The sequence below is a fragment of the Mustela nigripes genome, chromosome 6 (genome assembly GCF_022355385.1).
Source record: "Mustela nigripes isolate SB6536 chromosome 6, MUSNIG.SB6536, whole genome shotgun sequence".
Lineage (NCBI taxonomy): Eukaryota > Metazoa > Chordata > Mammalia > Carnivora > Mustelidae > Mustela > Mustela nigripes.
In genome coordinates, this window is record NC_081562.1 from 133,815,458 (window position 1) to 133,839,526 (window position 24,069).

The 24,069-nt window shown below is 39.0% G+C and overlaps 1 protein-coding gene across 1 annotated transcript in view; it reads left to right on the forward strand.

The window, feature by feature from the left end:
* Nucleotides 1–24,069, forward strand: part of ITGA8 (integrin subunit alpha 8) — a 181,535-nt gene that overhangs the window by 96,556 nt on the left and 60,910 nt on the right. The window contains exons 14-22 of the mRNA XM_059404254.1: nucleotides 424–469; nucleotides 2,586–2,693; nucleotides 8,843–8,898; nucleotides 9,315–9,469; nucleotides 10,667–10,804; nucleotides 11,296–11,363; nucleotides 13,191–13,338; nucleotides 18,547–18,639; nucleotides 23,283–23,362. Of these exons, the coding sequence (XP_059260237.1) occupies nucleotides 424–469; nucleotides 2,586–2,693; nucleotides 8,843–8,898; nucleotides 9,315–9,469; nucleotides 10,667–10,804; nucleotides 11,296–11,363; nucleotides 13,191–13,338; nucleotides 18,547–18,639; nucleotides 23,283–23,362 (892 nt within the window). The remainder of the gene's footprint in view (nucleotides 1–423; nucleotides 470–2,585; nucleotides 2,694–8,842; nucleotides 8,899–9,314; nucleotides 9,470–10,666; nucleotides 10,805–11,295; nucleotides 11,364–13,190; nucleotides 13,339–18,546; nucleotides 18,640–23,282; nucleotides 23,363–24,069) is intronic.

Sequence of the window (24,069 nt, forward strand, 5' to 3'; positions counted from 1 at the left end):
AGAAAGGGAACACAAGGTGGGGGAGTGGGGGAGGGAGAAGCAGGCTTTCCACAGAGAAGGGAGCCCAATGTGGGGATTGATCCCAGGACCCTGGGATCATGACCTGAGCCGAAGGCAGACGCCTAACGACTGAGCCACCCAGGGGCCCCTATGATGTATTTTTTAAAGCATTTCTACAAAGTTGGCATTCTTGAGTCCAGAAGGGATTGAGAGCTACCAGGTTGCCTATCCTACTGAGTTACACTGAGGTTCCAACATCCTTTCCAGAATGTCTTAAGGAAGGTGTAATTTGCTGCTCTTACCAGATGAGCCTCACTCTACAATCAGCATTTCGGGATGCCCTGGATGCTATTATGAATAAGAGCTTAGATTTTTTTTCTACAAAACATGTGCATGTGTTTTGAGTTTTTGTCCTTTTTTTAGATTTAATTGTAGGTGCATTCGGAACAGGAAAAGTAGCTGTTTACAGGTACGTGGTTTGTGGCATGCAAATGTCCCTCTAATTGTTTCAAGTACATTTCCTTTTTGCCCTAGTTTCCCAGCTCTTTACTCTGGAGAACATTTAGATGCTCTTTTTAACGTTTGGAGGAAGTTTTGCTCTCAACTGTTTGCCTTTCTTTCATCTCTCTGTCTCTTTAATCTCATACCTCATGACCAAACTTCCAGCCCCTACTAACATGTTAAATGAAGATATGAATCTTAGCAGAACTTATAAAATGAGGCATTCTTTAGATGTTACTATGTCTGAATTCTTCTCTTTGGAAATGCATTAAAATGTGCTTATAGAGGAGGGGTACCAGTGGGAGGAGGTTTCTATAAGTCAGGCATGGAGACTAAGTTAGGGAATGGAATGTTCCCAAGAATTAATACTCCAAAAGCGAGTACTGAACAACAGTTCACATCTGACAGGTCTAGATCCAAAAGCCTAGCCGTTCCACACACTCGTGTGTAGGCTTGGGCAAGTCCCTACACCTTTCTGAGCCTCTGATTTTTTTGTTTATTGAAGAGTGGTAACAATACTTGCTTTAGAAGTTAATTTTTGTGAAGAAGATTAAGTGAGAATCTGTAGGTATCATACACAGAATCGTAAGCTATGAGTAGACAGTTGGTGCTCAAAAGTTATAGATTTTTTTCTTCTTAAAAAAAAAGTTTTATAGAAATTCAAAACATTAGATCAGGATATCAAAACAAAAGGCAGAGAGCAGACCCGTGTGTTCTGGGCACATAATGCTAACATAGCCTAACCTCCAGAATGGTTCTAAAGTTAGGTCTCCTCGAGTAAGTGAGATTTTCCTCCTTCATCAGTCCCAAGACATACTCATAGACTGATGTATACCCAGGACTCACCACTTCGGGTTAGAATCAGATGATTGGAAAGCTCGGGTGTCTTGGGTGTCTAAAGGATGGGGCTATGCTTACAGTGTGGCCTTGATGATGCCCCACTCAGGGCCGATGAACTCATGGGCTAGTTGCTAAGGCCTAAATCCACCACCCAGTCCTCACTCCCTCCCTACTTCACAGACACCAGCCCTGCATCACGGTCTGAGGGCTGCTGCCAGCCTCCTCCCTCCCACTTTTTTTTTCCTCATAGATATTTGCCCCAGTGATTCTCTTGCACATCTAACTCACTCTTGCCCTCTGCTTTGCCAAGGACTGGAGGTAACACAATATTAAAAACAAAATTATGTAACAGAGCACAGATGAATAGTATAAAGTTTAGGAAAATTCTCAGGGGGGCCCACTGTGGTAAGTCATGCCCTAAACACGCACCATCCCAAAGCGTGGCCCTCCCTCCCCTCAGAGGAAAACTTACCCAATGCAACATCATTTCACATTGTCATTGGGAGACCGGCTCTTAGCTGTCCTACCTTGGAACAGGGCTTAAAAATTGCCCAGTCCCCTTCCCCAATGACTTACTTGCTTGTCTCATTATTGTTACCTGAGTGGTGGTGAAAATTGAGTTTGCTGTACATTTAGTTCCTCTTCTCCACCCTGGCTGCACATTAGAAACACCTGGAGGGTTTGGTTCACCTGCCGACACCCAGCCCAGACCCCCAAGGTCTTTTGACCTCTCTGAGAGCTCCTTGGGCTCTTCCAAGACACAGTCAGGATTGAGAGCCACGGCTCCCGTGGAGTATGCAACCGCCCTTATAAGTGTTCAGCTCGATCGTCAAAGCTTGGATATTAAATTATCCATCAAAATAAGAAAACCATCAGCCCATCAGGAAACAAAACTGGCCAAACTCAAGGACTTACAGGTGTGAGTGAGTAGAGAAGGATGCGTTTCCTCAGATATGAATAGAGCAGATCCCAGAGCGCACCTCCCGGCAGTATCACGCAAGTCCCCGGAGCCCACTCCATCCGCCAAGCAGCTCCGTGGATGCAGTTTTGCTTGACGGACGCCCAGCGTCCTTGATCTGTATTCATGACGACCGCATGTGTTTTAAGGTAATGAGTTAAGTCTGGAGCCCACCTGTTCAGACAGGGAGACAAATTCTTAGCACAAAGGCTGGGGGCGTTGGCGGCGGCCTCTGAAAGTGGGGTGTCGCTCCCATGGCTCTTATAACCCTGTCTTCTCCCTGCAGAGCAAGGCCGGTTGTGACTGTGGATGCCCAGCTTCTGCTGAACCCAATGATTATCAATCTGGAAAATAAAACATGCCAGGTTCCAGAGTCTCTGTCCCCTGTGGCCTGGTGAGTTCACTCAGTGCTTCTCAAACTCTGATATGGATGCAAATCACCTGGGCCCCTTCGGGTAATGCCACTTCCGGGGTGGGGCGTGGGACTCGGGAGCTCAGAAAAGCCCCAGTTGGGTGTTAGGCTGAGCTTATGGTATACAAACTTGTCAAATCACTATTGTGCATGCAAAGCTACTGTAACATTTTTTCAATGATGCTCAAAAAATATCTTTAAGATAATAATATTCAGAGAGATTGAAGTATAAGCAGATATGATGAGGAGAATGGCAGGTCACTTCTCAGTGTCAGAGAAGAAAGGCACAAACACAGAAAGGAGGAAAGCTAGAATATTTCTTGTACTAATCTGGAATGGGAGGCATGAATGTATACTCAAGTTTTTCAATCTATATAGATAAAAACAAATACAGATAGAGGAAAAAAAAATAGTTTTTCTTTCAAAAAGGCTACTTCCCTAATCTACAGGCTCCAAGTGAAAGAAGCATAAAAACATTTGTGGAAATTCCCAATGTAACAAATCTTAGAGATCTCTTTTGGATCCTTGGCATGCTTAAATAAATATCAACCAAACTGAAAATAGAATAAAATACCTTGACTCTTACATTTGCATATGCTTATGGATACCGCTTTCCAAACTTTTTTTAACAAGCTTTGGTTAAACCAGTCAGTTTCCTGGGCTGAAAACACACGTCCATTTTGTAATTTAGTATGCACAGTCAAAAAGCAAACATGATGGGGTGCCTGGGTGGCCCAGTGGGTTAACGCCTCTGCCTTCGGCTCGGGTCATGGTCCCAGGGTCCTGGGATTGAGCCCCAAATTGGGCTCTCTGCTCAACAGGGAGCCTGCTTCCTCCCCTCTCTCTCTGCCTGCCTCTCTGCCTACCTGTGATCTGTCAAGTAAATAAATAGAATCTTAAAAAAAAAAAAAAAAGGGCAAACATGATAAAAATAGCAATTTTTGTGCTCTCACCTCTATTGTTGTGGCCCTAATCTCATTATCATGAATATTAGTAGCATTGCAGATCCTCTGGTGAGCCATAGGAGAACACCACTTCTTTCACTTTTGAAAGTGTTCCTTCTCCATCTTGATGGTCATCTGAAGGAACTACAAATGGAATTCAGTTGTAACCGAGCTTGAGAATATGCTACTTTGTTTCTCAGTATGTGGGTTCTCAAGAGTCAGAAGTCTGTCATATTGGGTAATGCCAACAGGGTATATCCTCTGAAAAAAATCAAGAAATACTTGGAGTGTTTTGAGATTTGCCCTCATTTTCCAGAAGGTGTGGTCTAACTCAGACAGGATGTTCAGTTCCTGAGAATGTCAGAATGCTGAACAAACCAGGCTTGACCCAGAGAACTTATTTCCACCCAATCTCAGTGTGTTGTTGATGGCCTTTTGACAGGAGTTCAGACCAAAGTCAAAGCCTTCCTGGGGAGAGGTCGGGGGTGGGGGTAGGGGTGTGAGGAGTACTTTGAAGAAATCTTTGAAAAAAATGTCTTTTACTGGGCGCTCCCCAATTCAGGGAGGCGTGCCCTCTCCTTCACTGGTTTTTTAAAATAGCTGGGAAATGCCCGAAGCACATTTTTAAATGGTTTAAAACCATAAAGTATTATAATGAAAACCTGATCTGAGAAAATATGTGAAAGAGCCAGTGTCTGTCCTTACCCTGGCATGATTCACTAAAATGAACTGTGGGAGCAACTTGGGCAAGAGTGCTAAGACTTCAGTATTTCCCCAAAGAGTCTGGTGTTCCCACAGTCACAACTGAATGGACCCTACTCAGGACTGGATGCTTTCAAGGATCTGAGTGCGGCACGCTCTGATATAAAGTGCGGTTTTGAACTAGATCACTTTTTCTAACGCATTTTAGTTTTTTTTTTTTTTAAATACAATTTAAGTATTTTTAACAGATATGGGGTTTGTTTGGTTTTATGGAAAGAGTATTACTTTGTTTCAAGAAAATGTTTCTTTTCCTGAGCTGTTTTCGTTATTGCATTTAAATCATATTATTAAGGTAAGATGGAATTTGTTATGTGGGCAAATGAATAAATACATGTCTCTTGATAATAACTTATTTCATTCTATCACATGCATTCTCTGAAAAATGTTTCATCTTCACATGCAAAAATTTAGAATTAATGATGGCTCAGGGTACTTGAAGATAAAAATTAACAGCTGGTTCAGTCTAGAAGGTGTTTCTCTGATACTTTTAAAATTTATTTTAGGAATTTAGGTCAGTATTTCCAAAATGATTGACAGGCATTTGTTGATTTGCTTTCCTAGAATATTTGTCAGTATTTGATATAACCTTGTATTCTACATTTGAAAATCATTTAAGTGAAGCCTTACTGGGAAATAGTTCTTTGCATCCATCAATGTAAATTTCTGTGTCTTTCAAATGGTTGTGTAGTTTTATTAAAGTATCTGCTACTGGCATTTTCAAATTAGAAAAAAAGAATAAAAACAGCACAATAAATATTAATATTGTTATTAATCAATTAAAAAAATAAAAAGTATTTAGTTAAAATATTTCATTTGACAAATGTGAAAGACCATCACTATCCACTTTTCAAATGTAAGAGAACCTTTTCCAATAGTCTACCTCTATGCAAAATATTTGCTGTCACTGAAATCAGATTAAAGTGCTTAGACTGAAAAATGAGAGATGCCTGGCTGGCTCAGTCAGAAAAGCATGTGACACTTGGTCTTGGGGTCACGAGTTCAACCCCCACGTTGGATGTAGAGATTACTTAAATTAAATAAACTTTTCTAAAAAATGAATTGCTTTGTACTTTTAAATCCTGTTTCATATCCACCTCATTCTTTCTCCGTCATGCATGGCTATGCATGCCATTAAATAACAGTATCATTATTCCAACTGTGCATTGAGTCAGGACCAGTGTCGGAGGAATTGTCATGTATTGTCCTGACTTCTAATCTATTAGAAGCACTATAGGCAAAGTTTCCTTTAGAATTTGTGTGATGAGGGTTCTGGGTTGATTTAGTGCTTTTGTTCCAATCAGACCTTTCAGACTAAGGTACCATATTGAATGTGATCAAGTTTGCAATTTTAACACTAATTAATTATAGATCACAGCTTTCCCTGACAACTCAAGGGTACTTCATAATTAGGTATAGACCTGTTAGTGGACCTAACTGTCTGATATATAAAACATACAGTGAATATATATGTATATTTTTATATGCATGTGTTTTGCTAAATTTGGAATGAATATTTCAACAAAAACATTAATTCAAAAAGATATACACACCCTTATGTTTATTGCAGCCTTATTTACAATAACCAAGATATGGAAGCAATCCAAGTGTCCATTAATAGCTGAATGGATAAGGAAGATGTGGTGTATATATTTACAGTGAAAGTACTCAGTTATAAAAAAGAATTAGATTTTGCCATTTGTAACACCATGGATGGACCTAGAAGATATTATGCAAAGTTACTGTAAGTCAAACAGAGAAAACAAATATCTTGATTTCACTTATATGTGGAATCTAAAACACAAATGAGTAAACAAAAGAAAACCAGAATCAGACTCATACACAGAACAAACAGGTGGTTGGCAGAGAGGAGGGAGTAAGAGAGATAGGCAAAATAGATGAAGGAGATTAAGAGGTCCAGACTTCCAGTTATAAAATAAATAAGTCACAGTGATGAAAAGGACAGCATAGGGAATAGGGTCAATAATTTTGTTTTTAATTTTGTACGGTGATAGAAGGTAGCTATACTTATGGTGAGCAGTGAGTAAGATACAGAGTGGTTGAATCATCGTGTTATTTGCCTGAAACAAATATAACATATATCAACTGTATTTCAGTAATAAAAATTGTATTAATAATATTTTACTTATCAAAACTTCATAACATTTTTTGATATCTGATAGGATTATGTCTTTTTGTTTTAAGTAGGGTCCCTGCCCAATGTGGGGCTTGAACTCAGGACCCTGAGTTCAAGAGTCATGTGTTCTACAGACTGAGCCAAGCAGGCACCCCAGTAATAAAAATTGTCTTGTATGGGCTATGGTGAGTGCTGTGAAATGTGTAAGCCTGATGATTCACAGACCTGTACCCCTGGGGCAAATAACACATTCTAATGTTAATAAAAATAATTTAAAAAAATAAAAAATAAGAATTTTCTTAAAAAGTGAATACTTTGGTTTACTACTATAAAATTTTGAGGTTTTCCTTTTAGATCAGAATAAGGTTCTTGGAATATTTTGACTTGGCAACTCTTTTCTGTAAAAGACCTTTTTAAACTGGCAGGTGTAGGCTGAGATACTGTTATTAATAACTCAGTAAGCTGTACCAGGTATTTTAAAGTTGTATGAACAAAGTCACAGTCATCCAATTACTGTTAGGGAGGTATCAAAAAGGAAGAACTAAGAAAGAAATAGAGAACGGCACTGACACATAATTGATATAATTCATAAATCACCTGCTAACATCATTTGTCCACCAAACACTTTCTCACAAGGAAAAAACAAGGTCCAACTCCAGAGCTTTAATTTACTTCTTTTACAAAAACTTCATTGCTTTTGAATGGTTCATGTTCAACAAAATACCATACATAAAATTCTTTTAATTCACATAGGCTGATGATTTCATTACAAAGAGGAATTTCTCTTGTAAAAGTTAATGAACTGATTTTGACAAGTAACCAGGTACTTCCCCAAAAAAAGTGGGACATGGAAAAACATTTTGAATTTGAAAGCCAGACATGCTACAAAATCTAAAGATAGGGTTAACTTCCATCTTTCTTAAATAATTCTAATTGAAGTAGAAGTGGGCTGGAATTTGTGATTTCTCGGGGGAAGGGATCCAAGCACTTGTAACAGCAGACATCTCAGGAAACTATTGGCTTAATGGCATGTGGCAAATTATTTACCCCGAAGGGAGACATTGACTGAGGTCACGGCAGATAGATGAGTCCCAGATGTGACACATTTTCATTATATTCAATGCAGGAAGCTGACACATAATTAAAGTATGATTAGGGCTTATTTACAGTTTTGGGATGCTGTTGAAATATTCAAATTCCACTATGGCACATTATTAGTAAAATCGTTAAGACTGTCTTTGAGTCACATTTAAGTATTTTCTTATAGTTTTAATTTCTTCAAAATGTGAAAAAGCCCCATCTCAGATGCTGCCTTGTGAGGGCCTGACATTTTTCAGGAAAGATGTGAGCACATGCTGCAAAGCCAGGTAGAGACCACGGGTCATTTCTCCTTCCCTCTTTGGCCACAGAACAGGTCCCAGGGCAGGTCATCCTACAAGCTGTGGCGACGTCTCTCTGGATTGAATTTAGGTCATGTTCTAGGCAAAACCATAGAGTGTTTCTTGTCCACATCGGCCCTCTTTTTATTGTGCCTACACACTACATCATTGTGTCTACCTACCAGGAGACAGCCTTCCTCTGCTTCTCATGTTCTTCCCCCCCTGCCCCCCGCATCCCACCTCACCCTCCTGTAGGATCTCTGCCTCAAGTTGTACCTACACCCATCAAGTTAACCACCAAGTTCCCTCCTCCTCCTAAGCTGAGTGGGGATACGACTTAATCATCCCATGGTGCTCCACGCTTCTTAGGGTGAAATCCAAACTCTTTAACATGACTTTTCAAAGCCTCGTTCCCTGCAGACTAACCCAACCAGCCTGGCCTCCTTGGGCTTCCCCACCTTGCTCCAAAGCTCCAACCAAACAGAATTCCTGCGGGTTCCTCAAATGGACTCATGTTCTTGCTCAACCCCAGGCTCTGTACTGCCTAATTCTTCCCTCCCTAACACAGGAGACGTATTCATATGTATTTATGGAATAAAAGCAGCAAGTAATTGATTACTTAATCCACTAATCAAATCAGTTACCTTCTAGTAATACTTTAAAGTATTATTTTCCGATATATTAATGTTACCCATCTTAATTCTATGAGTGTTGTGGTCTACTGGTGAGATAGATAGATAGATAGATCGATCTTACAAATACATGTCTCTTTAGGTAGTTGTTTTTGTGTATAATGAGAAGTACAGAGGAAAAATGATGTATTCATTTTATCTTGGGTGAGATAAAGTAAGATCTCTACTTCAGATTCAAAACTTTACTAACCAATACATTATTGACTATTATTTTCCATAGCTTCTCTTTAAGAGTATGTGCGTCTGTAACAGGCCAGAGCATTTCAAATACAGTAGGTGAGCATGTTTTCATTTCTACACTCCTCCGTTATACTAGGCAAAACTAGCAATAAGCATTTCTCAGCACAGACCATAGAAAACTTTGATAGAGTCATTTTTTTAATATGAAGATTTCTACTGTATATATGGAAACATCTACATAACTATTACTTGAATGATTGGCATTAATATTATCTGCAAAAAGAAATATAATAATGGGGGGGTGGGAAATGACTGTGTAAAATCATGACAAAACAAGTTTCTCAACTTTGAGAGTGTTTTCTCAAACTTTTTTCAGCTTGTGTATGGTTTCTGATCCAACTATGAAAACAATGTTTTCTGAATAAGCAAGTTGAAATAGAAATTCATTCGAGCGCTGCATTCACGGAATACTTTTCCTTTCCCGATTGTGTTTGCTTTATTTCTGGCCCTAGGTCTGACTGCAGAGGTGCACTTGGACGCCCTGAAACAAAAAGGAGCCATAAAGCGCACACTCTTCCTTGACAATCATCAGTCACATCGCGTCTTTCCACTCCCCATAAAGCGGCAGAAGTCCCTTCAATGCCAGGATTTTGTCGTTTACCTCCGAGTAAGTGTTCCAGAATCTCCTCTCTGGCCTCTAACATTCAGATTCAGATTCCAACCATTTTTCTCTAGTGACTCATCATACTTGTGGACAGATATCCACGTCTATTTTCCTTTTATAGGAGCAAACTTTATTATAAGGTCCCTTGCCCTGTTCTTGTGCTCCAAGGCAGCTGACCTGATGGCCTTTCTGTTCTGCACATTATCCTGATACTGGTACTAACTCAGGTGGTTTTCATTTCTCACTGCCTCCCTCCCATAACACCATAAACGTTAAATGCCATTTATTTGAATTTTTCTCCTACATGAAAATGTTTGGCCAGATGTTATCAACATGCATTTCAGAGCCAACTTGGGAAACGTTTAGGCAATTCAACATTTTTATTGAAAGTAATTTATAATTATGTTTTTAAAGAAATGTATATTGACAATAACTCCAAAGCCTACCATGAAACAGAAGAGCTAAAATATGTATAATACTATTACTCCAGCTTCTTAGAAGTTGGGTTTCTCTCTCTCTCTCTCTCATTTAGTCTCCTCCCTGAGCAGACTTAGTGAGGGGGTGAGAGAACCCAGTGAGGACAAAGTTCACAAATGTGCTCTGGAATGTTCTAGAATGAAAATCTGGGCACATGACCCTTAAGTCTCATTATGACCATGACTGTCACACATCTGAAAGTGGCATTTCCTCTGCGTAGTCTGAGGTGGTCCTACTAAGTGCTCAGGGCCTTTGCTTGTGCTATCCTCTTCACCTTAAAGGGAACTGTTTCATTTTCTGAGGGAGTTCAAGAGTGCTAAAGGTGTTTTGAAGTTCACGCAAACTTAAAGAGATGACTAGAGGGGGAGAATCAAGATGTCTTCTCCCCCTGAGCCCAATTCACAAAACTTTCCATGACATTTATTCCATATATAAGTACAGTTGTTTTCCTTCGCAATTTTACTCATCTATGTGGGAACCTGAAGATTGCCTCTTGAAGCATGTACTTCCATGATGCCTCAGCCCTAAACGATTTCATCCCTGAACATGTATTAATTAATTAAGCTGCCTACTGTATCGCACACAAACCTAAGCTGGCTGCCATGATAATCACCTGATCGTTCACTTCCAATGGCTGAAGTCAAATGTCGCCTGCCTTGCACAAACTAACATCTTGTAGCTATTTCCTGGAGCCTTCCTTGAGTGTATGATTATTTTCCCTAGGATGAAACTGAATTCCGAGATAAATTATCTCCAATCAACATTAGTTTGAATTACAGTTTGGATGAATCCACCTTTAAAGAAGGCTTGGAAGTGAAACCAATATTGAATTACTACAGGGAAAACACTGTGACCCAACAGGTAGGTCCCTGACAACCCTGGATGGTTGATTCCCAGTCAGGCCCTGGGCAACGCTCCTGTGACCTTAAGACCAAACCCAGCCACTTGTCTGCATTCCTTGCACCAACTCGTCCCACTGGGGAGATTTTCCTAAAGTGTTTCCTGAAACACTGCATCATCATGTTTGGAGAAGCCCTTCACCTTGTGCAACCAAGGTTTACTTTGTTCATACTGTGTCTATGAGGGAAGCAATACAGTCCGTGATTCTCCAAACACGGCCAGAGTAGCCTCCTTTAGGGACACCGCAGAATGAATGAGAATCAGGCTCTTATGTCAATTCGTCTGTTTTGGGAGATCACTGCCTCGGCTAGGGTGTCTAGTGGGGCAGAAGCTGCTGAGTGAAATGAAGGCTTTGGTTTAATTTGTGGACTTGTTCATACTTTTCAAAAAAAAAAAAAGGATGCGATTCAGGTTTTCCCAGATTATTCCTGACGGCTGTTTGCACAACACAGGCTCACATCCTTGTGGATTGTGGAGAAGACAACGTGTGCATTCCTGACTTGAAGCTGTCAGCAAGACCGTAAGTTTAAATAAATAAACGTGTACACTTTATCTAATGGAATACAGGTGTTTATTTAAAGCTTCTCTGGAGAAAGTATACACTTCCAACTACTAATACTACTACAAAAAAAAAATACTCTGCATGAAATTCTTGAGCTTGGCTACACTTTTGTTTAGCCTGTGTTTTAGGTCAGTTCTTTGTCACTGGTGTCAACCGACACACCCTAAGATTTTACCATCTTTCAGCAAAAGTAGGGGGAAAAGGTGCTTGTTCAAAGTGAACTTCTCTTGGGGGTTGGCGATTCAGGTTGTCCATACTTGCCTCAGTCCTGGGAGCAGGAGACTCAGGCTGGTTCTAGCTATACCTAACCCAAACCAGCTTTTGCAGCACCTCATGACTCAGAATCATCCTTAAACTTGCCAAAATGAAATTGATTTTTTTAGTTTTCTGGAAAAAAAATTAATGGCATTCTATGGAGTAAAAGGTGTCCCAAAATCAAATTAAGAATCTAAGTCCTGAGGCACCTGCGTGGCTCAGTGGGTTAAAGCCTCTGCCTTCGGCTCAGTTCATGATCCCGGGGCTCTGGGATTGAGCCCCACATCGGGCTCTCTGTTCAGCGGGGAGCCTGCTTCCTTTTCTCTCTCTGCCTGCCTTTCTGCCTACTTGTGATCTCTGTCTGTCAAATAAATAAATAAAAATCTTAAAAAAAAACAAAAAAGAATCTAAGTCCTTCGGGGCATCTGGGTGGCTCAGTGGGTTAAGCATCTGCCTTTGGCTCAGATCATGATTCCTGGGTCCTGGGACAGAGACCAGTGTCAGGTCTCCTTGCTCAGCAGGGAGTCTGCTTCTCCCTCTCCTTTTGCCCCTCCTCCCTCTTCATGTTCTCTTTCTCTCACCCTCCCTTTCTCTCTGAATAAATTAAAAAATCTTTACAAAACAAACCCCCCCCCCCCCCAAAAAAGGAAAGAATCAAAGGGCTTCCCAGTTGCCTGCAATGGGGAGTCCCCAGTCTAGCACTGGTAACTGGTCTACATTTTATTATGGGAAGAAATGAGACCAAGATAAAACATCCTTTGTGGGGAAAAACAGATTCATGCTCCTCACCCCCAATACACACACACCCAAAGTTGATCCCACTGCCAGTGTTTGAAATCTGCTTGGCAGATTTTTTTTCCCTGAACTTCCCAGTTTAGCCAGTATCCAAGGCAATAGCTTTGATTAAGGGTTGAAAGTGGCAAAGACATTTCCAAATGTTGGCTCAGTTTGAGGTTTGGAGAGAATTTCCTCAAAATCCTCAATCAGCTATTCGATATCTTATTTTACCTGCCTCTTTCTTCCCTCTTACGGCTCACTGGGCATTCACACCACCCTCCCTTATTCGTTTCCAAAATGTCTCTCCCTTTTTTCCCATTGTTCATCTTCTTCCTGTTGGGTGTGTTCAGTGATGTCCCAGAGCTGCCTCATCCCGGCTTGTGAGCCAGCTGTCAAATTTCCCGGAATTTTTGCTGGCAGATGAAGTAGGTCAGTAGCCTGAAATTGACCACAGTGGGAAGATTTACACCACTGGAATCAGCAAACGAAGATTTCAGAAATTGAAATCAGCTACAAGTTGGTACCCCTCCCCTGCCCTTTTTTGAGAGCTTGTTGTTAAATATTACCAGGATGTTTTCCTGCCCTAGAGATGCCGTTCTCTCACTTCTTTTTACCAGCTCCTCATGGAGAACTATCTTCTTGTCCAAGTCTTATATTCCCACATCTTTCTCCTTTTCTTCCTAGTCTTTAAGTAAAGTAACTATGAATACAGAGAAATATGTTACCTAATATTCACTTTAAACTGCATTTTAGAGATAAGAATCAGGTCATCATTGGAGATGAAAATCATCTTACGCTCATGATCAATGCAAGAAATGAAGGAGAAGGTGCCTATGAAGCTGAACTCTTTGTGATGATACCAGAAGAGGCAGACTATGTTGGGATTGAGCGCAGCAACAAGGTAATGCCTTGCCCAATATTCAGAGTAGAAAAGAGCTAGTTATATATTTGAAGTCAAATCGATGTTAAGTCGAGCCATCTTAGCTGAGACTTTCTTCCCAAATAAAGGAGGACGAAATGGCACCTTACGTTGATCATCATAATAGCAATGAGCCAGGAAGGGGAGTGGTCTTAAGCAGTATTCGAATCTTTCTTGGCCATAGTGCAGAGATAAATTGGCCAAAGATGGAGAGCTGAAGCAAGGAAGAGAATACAACTGGCTGCAGGAGAAGCTCGCTAATGCGACCTATGGGTTGATTCCCCTGCTAACTTCCACCCTCGCTGGCTATTTTCAGGCCTTTGTTTTTAGTTCCTTTGCACTTCAAGCAGGTCCCAGGAGGTCTGGTTTTCATTATTGCTTACGAGGAAGGTCCAACCAGTCCCAGCTGAGCACTGATAACAGCCTAGACAGGCAGTGGAAAGGAAACATTCATTTTTTTCCCCTTCGTGGCCCACCTTTTTGGGCCTGGGACCAAGAAAAGCCAGGTCTTCATCATTTGTCGGTCGGGCAATGCCACCATTTATTAAACTGACAGCCATGTTTTTTAATGATCTTTCCTTATCAGACCATGAATCTTCCTACTCGGGGCATTCTAAGGTTCTGCTGTATTTTTAACCACTTGGTCTTAAAAGCCATTATAAATACATTGCAGGATAAGGGAGAGTTCCTTGTCTTGAGAAATGTACAAACTGGGGAAGAGACCCAGCTTAACACCCTTTCATGGGAGCCAGGCCCGATGGGACTCCCCTTCAGGAATTGCTGATGGGTTTGCTCCTTTAACTACGATTTGCTAACTGTCTGCTAGTTGCCAAATACCAAAGACTCTGAGGAGTTTGAGCATTCGAATGACTAAATAATTCAATGAAGAATAATTCCCCTAAAGAGATGTTAGCAAATTGCTGTGACGTTGATACTTTATGGGCATTAAAAAATGTAAGGAATGTAAAATTCTCTACTTATACCTCTACTCTTGTAGTTTATCTGTTGGTTAAATTATCTTCTTAGTAAAAAAATAAATCCAGGTGAGTAATAATCATGTATCTTTGGCAGTCATAAAACTCACAAGTTTCTGTTGCAGATTTGTAGAAAAATATCACCTATCCCCACTCACATGCAAATACCATATAAACAAACAAAAAAGTTCAAGTATGTTATTTTTTTTAATATTCCAGGGCTCTCCTCCTATTTTCATTTGATTCCTTCATGACCCTCCACCCCTGGCTTCATGAAACAAAGCATCTATTCTAAAATGTTCTTTTAGCAAAACATCCAGTTTACTGTTCACTTTGTTGTGTGGAAAATACGGGAGAACCTTTATCGCTTCTATCTCTGGCTGTAAACATTACAACAGACATTATCCATAATCTCAAAGAAGTCTTTAACTATTTTTCTTCCATCAGTTTCCCTTGGGCAGAGATTTTGCTCAGTCTATGAATTTCACATGACTAAGCCACATTCTAATTTATTTTTTTTTTTGTTTTGTTTTTAAGCAGTTTGAGATTTGTGTATTTTTTATTTAAACGCAGTTCAAGGTTTTTTTCTTTTCTCTTTTTTTTTTTAGACATTTTTCTCCAGGGGGGAACATATTAGGATTATCTGATTGTAAGTTTTGTTATTCTTTTGCTGAAAACTTCATCTTTTTGAAAATAATAGATGCTGACCATCTTTCTCTGGAAACCTTCACTGAGCCAGACTTCATACTTCCCTTTGGTGATATTTTCTAAATTCTTCTAAGAATAAGGGCCTATGTACTTTATATTATGATTCTTATTGATATTATTACTGTTGTAAAATATACACAATATAAAATTTTACCATTTGGGCCACTTTTTAAATGTGTGGTTCAGTGACATTAAGTACACCCACAATCTGGTGCAACACCCAGCACAGAACTTTTTCATCTTACCAGATGGAGACCCTGTACTCCATCTACACCCAACACTAAGTCCCTCTTCCTCCAGCCCCTGGTAAGCACAATTCTACTTTCTGTTGATGAACTTGGCTATTTAGGAGACCTCCCATACTGCATTCCTCTGCCTCATGCCCACCTCCCAGTCAGCGTGTCCAGAACTAGGCTTGTCATCTTCCCACACTCGTGCTTCTCCCCCACTCCCATTTCCTGTCCCAGAGGACCAGTAACCACCTTGTTTCTGCAGCCCACTCCATCCCAGACTCTCCAGTTCATCTCCTCTCTCCACCTAACCACCACTCTCACTGCCTTCATCTGAGCTGATGTGATCTTTTGCTGAGATGACAACAGTCTCCTAACTCGTCTCCCCCACCTGCCTGCCTTTGCTCTGCTCCCCAGAGGGGTAGTTGTCTCCCTTTCCTATGCAAATCTGACCCGATCTCTTCTTGCTAAAAAACCCCATTGCTTTTAGGATAATATCCAAATCCCTTCATAACTACAAGGACCTCAGTTCTATCACTCCTGTTTTCCCCTTTAGCCTCACCACCGGGCTTCCAGTCCTTCCTTTATCCCACACTCTGAATTCCAGCAGGACTGACTTTGTCTCCCGTTTCTATAATACCCACGTGCTCTCTTGCTACAGAGACTGTAGCTGCTGTTCCTTCTCTCTGATGCACCAGCTCCACTCCCTCCTCCCCCTTATCGAGTTTCCTTCTTTCTCTTTATCCTTCAGACTTCATCTGGGTCATGAATGAAGCTGCAGACATTTATTGAGCAATTGAGATGGGCTGGGCACTGCTCTGAGATCTTATATGGATTTAATTTACTTAATACTCATAACAGCCTTATAGAGAAACAGCAAGTCTGTCGGTAATGCCCTACTTTAGAGACAAGGAGAAATTCAGCAACATGCCCAAGGTTACACAGCTAGTATGTAGCAGAAGTGAGACTCACACATCCACTGTTAGGTCTGACCCCGGGCTCTGAACCACTGATCTGCACTGCCCAGATTTGATGTTACTTCTTTCAGGTGAGGCTTTTCTGGTCCTTAAATCTAGGTGCTTAACCTCCCCTATCACTATGACGCTATCCTATCATAAAATTCAAACTATACTGATTATGTTTCCATTCCTTGTTACAAGTGCTTGTGATTACTTATTACAATTGTTAGGCTTATTGGAAATTCACTGAGGACAAGGGATCTTTTTATCAATGGTTGGCAAACAGCAGGTACACAGTAAATATTTTTAGTGAATGAATACTATGTTAAGAGCTATAAATGGATTAGAGCAGGAGTGACCCTGGAATAGCTAAGGAAAATAATCTAGAAATATCTAGAAAAACAATCATTGTTTCACTCCGGGAAAGGAAATAAAGGTTAAAAAAAGAAAAAGAGTGGGAGGTTCTGGGGTAAGAAAAGATCTTTGACTGATGTGAAAAAAAAGTTATTTCTAGGAAGTTGAAAAAAATGTACATGTAACTTTTAACCTTTAGATAAGATAAAATATTTACTATAGAAACAAAGTCCTTGAATTATATTAAAAAGACTCATGGACATTTTGAAAAGATTTTGCTGGGTTCTTTTTTCTGTTTTCTGGACTGAGTTAATAATTCAAACACAAAATTCTTTCTGTGCAATTAGGGTTAGTTACAGATCCTTAAGAATTTATACATTCTAATTCTACTTTCCAGAGGAGAGAGTATTACCAGGTTTTTGAAACTATGTTTCTTAGCTGCTTAGGATATCATTCAGGTTATGTGGAAAGAGCAGGTATTAAATTGCCTCTAGATACCAGTCATTCAGTCTTTCTTATGAGTGGACATGCCTCCCTTGTTGATTACAGGAGGGAGGATTTTATAGTTACTTGGGTTTCTGTCTGTGTCATTTCAGACTCTCTTAGGAAGTAGTGTGAACTACTTCTGCTCTGTATCTACCATTTGCTACTTTGTGCCCAGCACTGTCCTAGGCATTAGGAATAGAACAGATACAAACCTCCCCCCCAACTCCCCGCACACTGCCCCCGTTCCCCTGAAGTTAATTTTCTCAAAGCATATGATTTACTCAGAAAATTCCTTACCTGGATGTGTTTTCTTGGCACTTCTTTGTTTTGGTGTTGGATCTTAGTTTTTCTGAATTAAGTGGAAAGAATGGAATGGAGGATGGTTTCTGAAACTTATGTGAAAAGTCACATTACTTCCTTAGATGAAATTTCAGTAGAGCTGACAGATGGACCAATGGTCCTCATATTCATAACGCTCTTCCTTGGACCTCTCCTGGGGCAGAAATTCCCAAAAGGATGCTCCTTTGTGAAAGTCTTCATATTGCAAGTTTATCTCTGGGAATGGAAAGATGGGTCATACATTAGTGGCTCTTAATAAATGAGGGGGAAATAATGGGTGGACATTCGTAGCTGTCACCAAAGGTGGAGCAGGGCCATAGGCACATTAGGTTTTGACAAATGGAAAGGGGCTCTGGGTGGAGAGCAGGTATGGATTTCAAGGTGGCTGGGGTAGCATGAAGACAAGAGGTAGAGCTGGAGTGGAGGGAAGGAGTTCAAAGATAAAGCTCCTTTACTTCTCCCTCTTGTCAGGTGTAACCTTGGTAACTTGTCCAGCACACAGTTCTAAATACCTCTTCAAACTTGAGTTTTTATACTTTCTAATGAAAATAGGATATAGGGGGAAGAAGGGAGACAGGAAGCCCTGGGTAAACATCAAAGTATTCTCTCTTCCCATCTGAAGTATTTAGAGGATGGAACTAAGATTAATAGTGTGTAATCTCAAACTGGGACCATGCTGTGTAAGAATTTGTGTTCAGAGCGGATCCCTTACAAATGCTCCTTGCATCATACAGTATCCTCTATTAATATCTGTCTATTAATACCCGTCATTTCATTTATTGTAAGAATAAATTTGTTCAGTGATCTTTACTTATCTGTGATCTTTAAGGCCCAAATTTAACATTAGCAATAGTGAAAATATTTCTAAAATGTTCCTTATTTTATATAGTAAGCATTTACCTCCTCAGGGAAACACATTAACTATGTTTACCAATCCAATTTCTTCTTATAATAAAAATTTGATTTTTTTTCTCTCAAGTTTCTCATCTGAGTTAATGGTCACACATGAATTCTTGGGCACGTTTGCCCGCACAGGTGTTTGAAATCAAGAGAAGCTTCCCGGCCCACCGCATTGCCTTTGGGACAGGATGTAACTTATTTGCCCCCTGAGCTCTACGCTGGTGTTCTTTCCCACTGCAGGGGCTGCGACCACTGAGCTGTGAATACAAGATGGAAAATATAACCAGGATGGTGGTGTGTGACCTTGGGAACCCTATGGTGGCTGGAACAAATGTAAGAGAAAACCAGAAGCCCTTACTAAGTTCTAATTGAATTTTAAAGAGAGCTAGTACAAAGCTCCCCAATTAGTACTCAGCAGGTTAGCACCTGGCAACTAAAACAAATTGGGCAGGAAATTACCAGGGTGGTGAATTGAGCATTATATCCTATACAGAGCAGGGACTCTGAGGTTAAACACACAAAAAGATGAAGACTGTTATATGCGTTCTCTTTTGACTTTACTCTTACTTGTCTTTTAGATGCTTTATGAAGATATATTTGCTACACATTTTTTCTTGGGATATTTTTTCTTCAAATGTCATTGCAATGTTTTTCTTTGTATTCAGTAAATGACTTAAAAAATAACATAATTAAAGTTTTTAGCAAAGATTATTAAGCTTCTATTTTTGATATGCCTCCCATATGAATATCATTCATAGCATTTTTACATTAAAATGTTACTATAACCCAGCTTTTGAGTTAGTTTTGCCCGGTCTATATTTTCCATGCACTTTAATTGAAGAATAATACAGAAAATTGAAGCAAGAGAAACAAAAGAGTTAATAATGATCTATAATGTGCTTTTGATAGAATAAGTACATGTTTTTCTTCTTTTTCTTTGTTTCCAGATTTAGGAAATTTTCATTCAGGATTACTTGTAGACAATAAGTTTATTTTATTCAATAGCCATTTAAATACACATAGTAACTTCTTGTAATAAATATCTCAGTGGAAATACTTATTATGAAGTCATAAATCAGAAAACAATTCTGAAATCTGCAAATACTGCATAATTAAATGTTGCATAAACTAAACATACATAGCCCTGTTTTAAAATAAATAGTTATGATTATCAGTAAAGTGGCCTATTTGAAAAAAAATTTATAAAAATTTATAATTGCATAGGTTTTTATTAGAATAGCTTTCCAAAGTATATTCCAAAGAGTACTGATCCCTTGAAATAAGGCTTTAAATGAGTTCTGTGGTCACTGCTGAGTATCATATCTGCCTTTGGGGCAATCAGGTGCACTTTTACATTTTAAAGATGCTGAGCAGTCCTTCAATAAATAAACCTTTTAACCCATGATCTCTCACACTTATTTGAGCATTTGAAACTATCAAGAAATATCTATTCTGAATTCATACTTTAGGGTATTGTGCTAGAATAATATTTTTGCTTTTCTATACCCTAATCAACTCTATTCCACTGATCCCAGATATTTACAAAGTGTGCCAAGCTATAGTCTAGTAAACTCACTTGCTGGGTCAAAAAAAAAGTAAATATTTAAATGCAAGATAAAATTTTATAAGTAGATTTTTATTAGCTAACATGAACTGATTGCCCTCTGTGTTACAAACCCATCACTGGATTTTTTTTTTTTTTATGTTATCTCATTTAAATTTTCAAAACCAACAATCCCATGAGCTAAGTATTTTTCTTTTGTTATAGATGAAGAAACTGAGAAATGTCAAATAAATTTCCCAAAGTCACACAGGTAATGAATGACAAAACCAAGGCTTAAACCAGGACTGAACACAAAGTCCATGTTCTGTCCAGTCTGCAAAATTAGGAAAAGTACTTGGATAAAAACTAATGAATAACAGATGAGTTGAGATTTTTAAATGAAGCCATGAAATATAGAACGGGATTTCTAAGCTAAGAAGTTAGAACATTTTTCATTTGAATCCTTTTATCTAAAAACTCTAAGTCCTTTTACTAGTTTCCATTGGATTTTCCTTGGAAAATCCACCAAGTTTGGTATGAAAGAGGTCTACCCAAGGCCAAAAAGGAGGAAATTGACATGGTAACAACAGTGTTTGCATCTAGAGGTGACCAGGCACTCATTCCTTTTTCAGTAATAAAAATGTTAAATGTAAACCAGAGATCATCTAAGATCATTAAAAACTAAGAATAATCTTGGGAAAAAAATTGCCCACTGGTGACATTCTAAGTGGAGGGTAAAAATGGCAGTGTGGTCTTAACCACAAATGTGTTTATGTGACAGGATGTCAATCCATTTTACCAGCAAATAATTTTTGGGAGTCAAGGAAGTAAATTGTTTGTATTCATTTATCTGTGAGGTCTATAGTGGAAGAAACCTAATAGCTTTCTTATCTCACCCTTTAATGCCCTTAAATACATCACATTTTTATTGCATTCTGTTTTATTACAAAACATTTTGATTTATTTATTTCTTCATTTTGTATTTTAAAAAAAAATGGTCTCAGTGGATTGTAGTAAAATTCCAAATGTAAAATCAGCCCTAAATATTAAAAAGCATTATAAATCACCAGGTCCATTTATTTCAGTCCCAGTATTTAAAATAATAGTTTTCAAGTCACTTTTTATTTTAATTTAATAAAACATTCAAGGCAGGGCACCTGGGTGGCTCAGTTGGTTAAGCATCTGCCTTCAGCTCAGTTCATAATCCCCGGCTCCTGGGTCAAGTCCAGCATAACATGAGGCGGCCTGCTTATCTCCTTCCCTCAGCCTCTTGCACCCCCCTGCTTGTGCCCTCTCCCTGGAAAATAAATAAATAAAATCTTAAAAAAAAAAAAAAACTCAAGGTAATATTCAGAAGTATTACTTCTGATTTTTAAGTAGTGATGTCATTTTTGTATAATATCTATAGTGATATAAAATGTATGCCAATAGGACTAATAAAAACTTGTAAATCTCTCAATCAGGAAATCTTTCAATCCAAAAAGTAGTGGTTCCATAAAGGCTCTTTAGAATCAGTGCCCAGAGATCTAGTGTTTGATTCTTTGAAAACACACGGGTCTCTTACTGATATGAAATTGTCACATCATCATTGTTGTATCTCTGTCCCAGGATGACTTGTTCTATAATGAACACCAACATTCGCCAGGCTTCACCACAATACAGTAAGATCCCCATCACTGGAACTGGGCAAACAAGAGCACACTCTCTCATATCATTCTTTCAGCCATTTTTATTGTACCCCTTCTGTATGCCTGATGGTAAGCTAGAGTCTCACAATATCAAGATGAAACTATACAATCCCCACTCAAAAAGAAACTCAAAAGTAGCAATATCAGAGGTTGAGTGATAGGAGAGTAACAAAGAAGGAGATAGGGAATAAAGAGAAAATTTCTGCCTGACCTGGCCTGTGGGATCAGACAGTATATTGCAGGAGGATCTCTTGTCCTGATTTTTGAAGCATGAGTAGAACCTCTTCAAGTAGAAAAAGTAGGAAAAGTTTTAAGAGGTTTCCAAAGAAGAGAGAAGTTTATGTGCAAAGTCCCCGGGGTCTGACTGAAAATCACACATTTGTTAATATAAAGGAATTCATCATGGCTTCGGCATAAGGATGTATGGGCTTAAAAATTAGACACACCTGGGCTTAAATCCCAGCTTTGCCATTTAACAGTTGTGAAACCTGGATGAGTCACACTGAAATGGAGAATCCCCATGTTTAGGACTATTTGGAGCAGTGCAATTATATGACGCTACTAGGGAAGTTCCTGGCTTGTAGCACAATCAGTAAGGGCTAGTGAAATAATGATGATTTATGATAAAAAAGAAGGTCTGTTATTTTTTAATTTATTTTTTATTTTTTTATAAACATATAATGTATTATTAGCCCCAAGGGTACAGGTCTGTGAATCGCCAGGTTTACACATGAGGGTCTCTTATTAGTTCATATTATTACTGGTTCATATTAACATGAGTTTTTAATTACGGATTTTATTTTTACAGCATAGTAGTCAAGAGTACAGGTCCTGGAGTCAGTTTGTAGGAATTTCAATTCCAACTCTACAATTCATTTACTGTGCACCTGGAGGAAGGCACTTGAACACCCTAATCCTCAAATTACTGCTCGATAGTAAAATGTCAGGAATCGCAATACCTACCTGTGGGGTGGTTGTCATGATTATGTAAGACAAGGCATTTAAGGCTTAGCACAGTACATGGGAGAGTAAGTCATATAATTACCTAGCTCTTATTTTTACTTCCTTATTTATATTATTGTTGGATGTTTCCCATTTTAAAACTTTCCCAAAGTATTAAAAATGTGTCCTCAAGAAAACAGTAAGAGCAGGTTCAAAACTTTAGAAAATAAAGGTGGAAAAAACAATCCCTGCGCTTATAACCTTAACATAACCATAGAATGTTATCCTGGTATATTTTCTTACCATACACCCTCACTCCTGTAATTTTTCCATCGATAAACTTTTAAAACACTAGGTAAAACACGTTGCACATACAACTGTGTAACCTGTTTCTTTATGGGTCATCATTACATTAGAAGCATTTTCCATATATCTGCATAGGCTTTGCAGGCATAATTTCAATGATCACCTAAATGTGCATGAAACATAAGCATTAGAGCTTTCCAAATCAAGCATCGCTTGTATATTTAGGTTGCTTTTAATTTAGCACATAGGAAGGCAGCCAGAGAAGAGTCTGTACAGAGCTAAATGAAGGGAAGGAAAAAAACATATAGGGACTTGAATTGTCTGGGTCCCGCAGTCTTGGCTGCATGACTTCCTCTCAACAATCCAGGTGGAAGCAGAGAAAAGGCCAGTAATCTCGGGTGGGGATTTGCAGGGATGACTTAAAAAAGATTTTTACACTCTGTAGGAAGTCCCTCCCTGTCATAAACTTAGTGTCTTCTGATTTTTTTTTCTTCTAGTATTCTCTGGGCCTCCGATTTGCTGTTCCACGTCTTGAGAAAACAAACATGAGCATTAACTTCGATCTCCAAATCAGAAGGTTAGATCTTTAAGTGCCTAAATGATGGTTAGCATTCAAGAGATCCACAGTGAAATGAATGACCACTCTTTAAGCTCCTTAACCTTAAAAGTTCTCCTGAAATTAGAACCCAGACTTCCGCAGATCATTTTTTCCTTTGTTTCTGCTATTTCAGTTTTGTTATCTATTTATTTTTTATTTATTCATTCATTATTATTTTTTTTTTTAAGGAAAGAGATTCATCTATAAACCAAGTCATTTCAGTAAAATTTTGTCCTGGGTACCCTCCCACCCCCATTTACCTCCATTTTTCCTCAGTCTGATTTGCTTTCCTTCTCCCACCCTTACCAGCACCCCTTCTACATACCTACCATGCTCTCACCTGGGGATCAGCTAATCCTTAAGGATAAAATTTTTGCAAAAAGCATAGGTTATACATTTGCAGTCTTAAATCTAACTCTTCAAGAGTTAATAAATCTCTGATAGTTTCCTTGTGAGAAGGTATAATCATATATTCATTCAGAGCCTTCCTTCCAGGCCTTCTCTGGTAACTCCAAGTCAAAGCATGTAAATAGCTACATCTTCTCTCTAAGACTGACCTTTTTCAGATATTCAAGAGCAACTGCTTTTTCACTGTCTATTCTGTTTGCTCCTTCATGGCTGAAAATAATATTTAATGAGGATAAGACTTGTAGGGAGCAGTGTACGTGAAAGCCCACTATGGACTT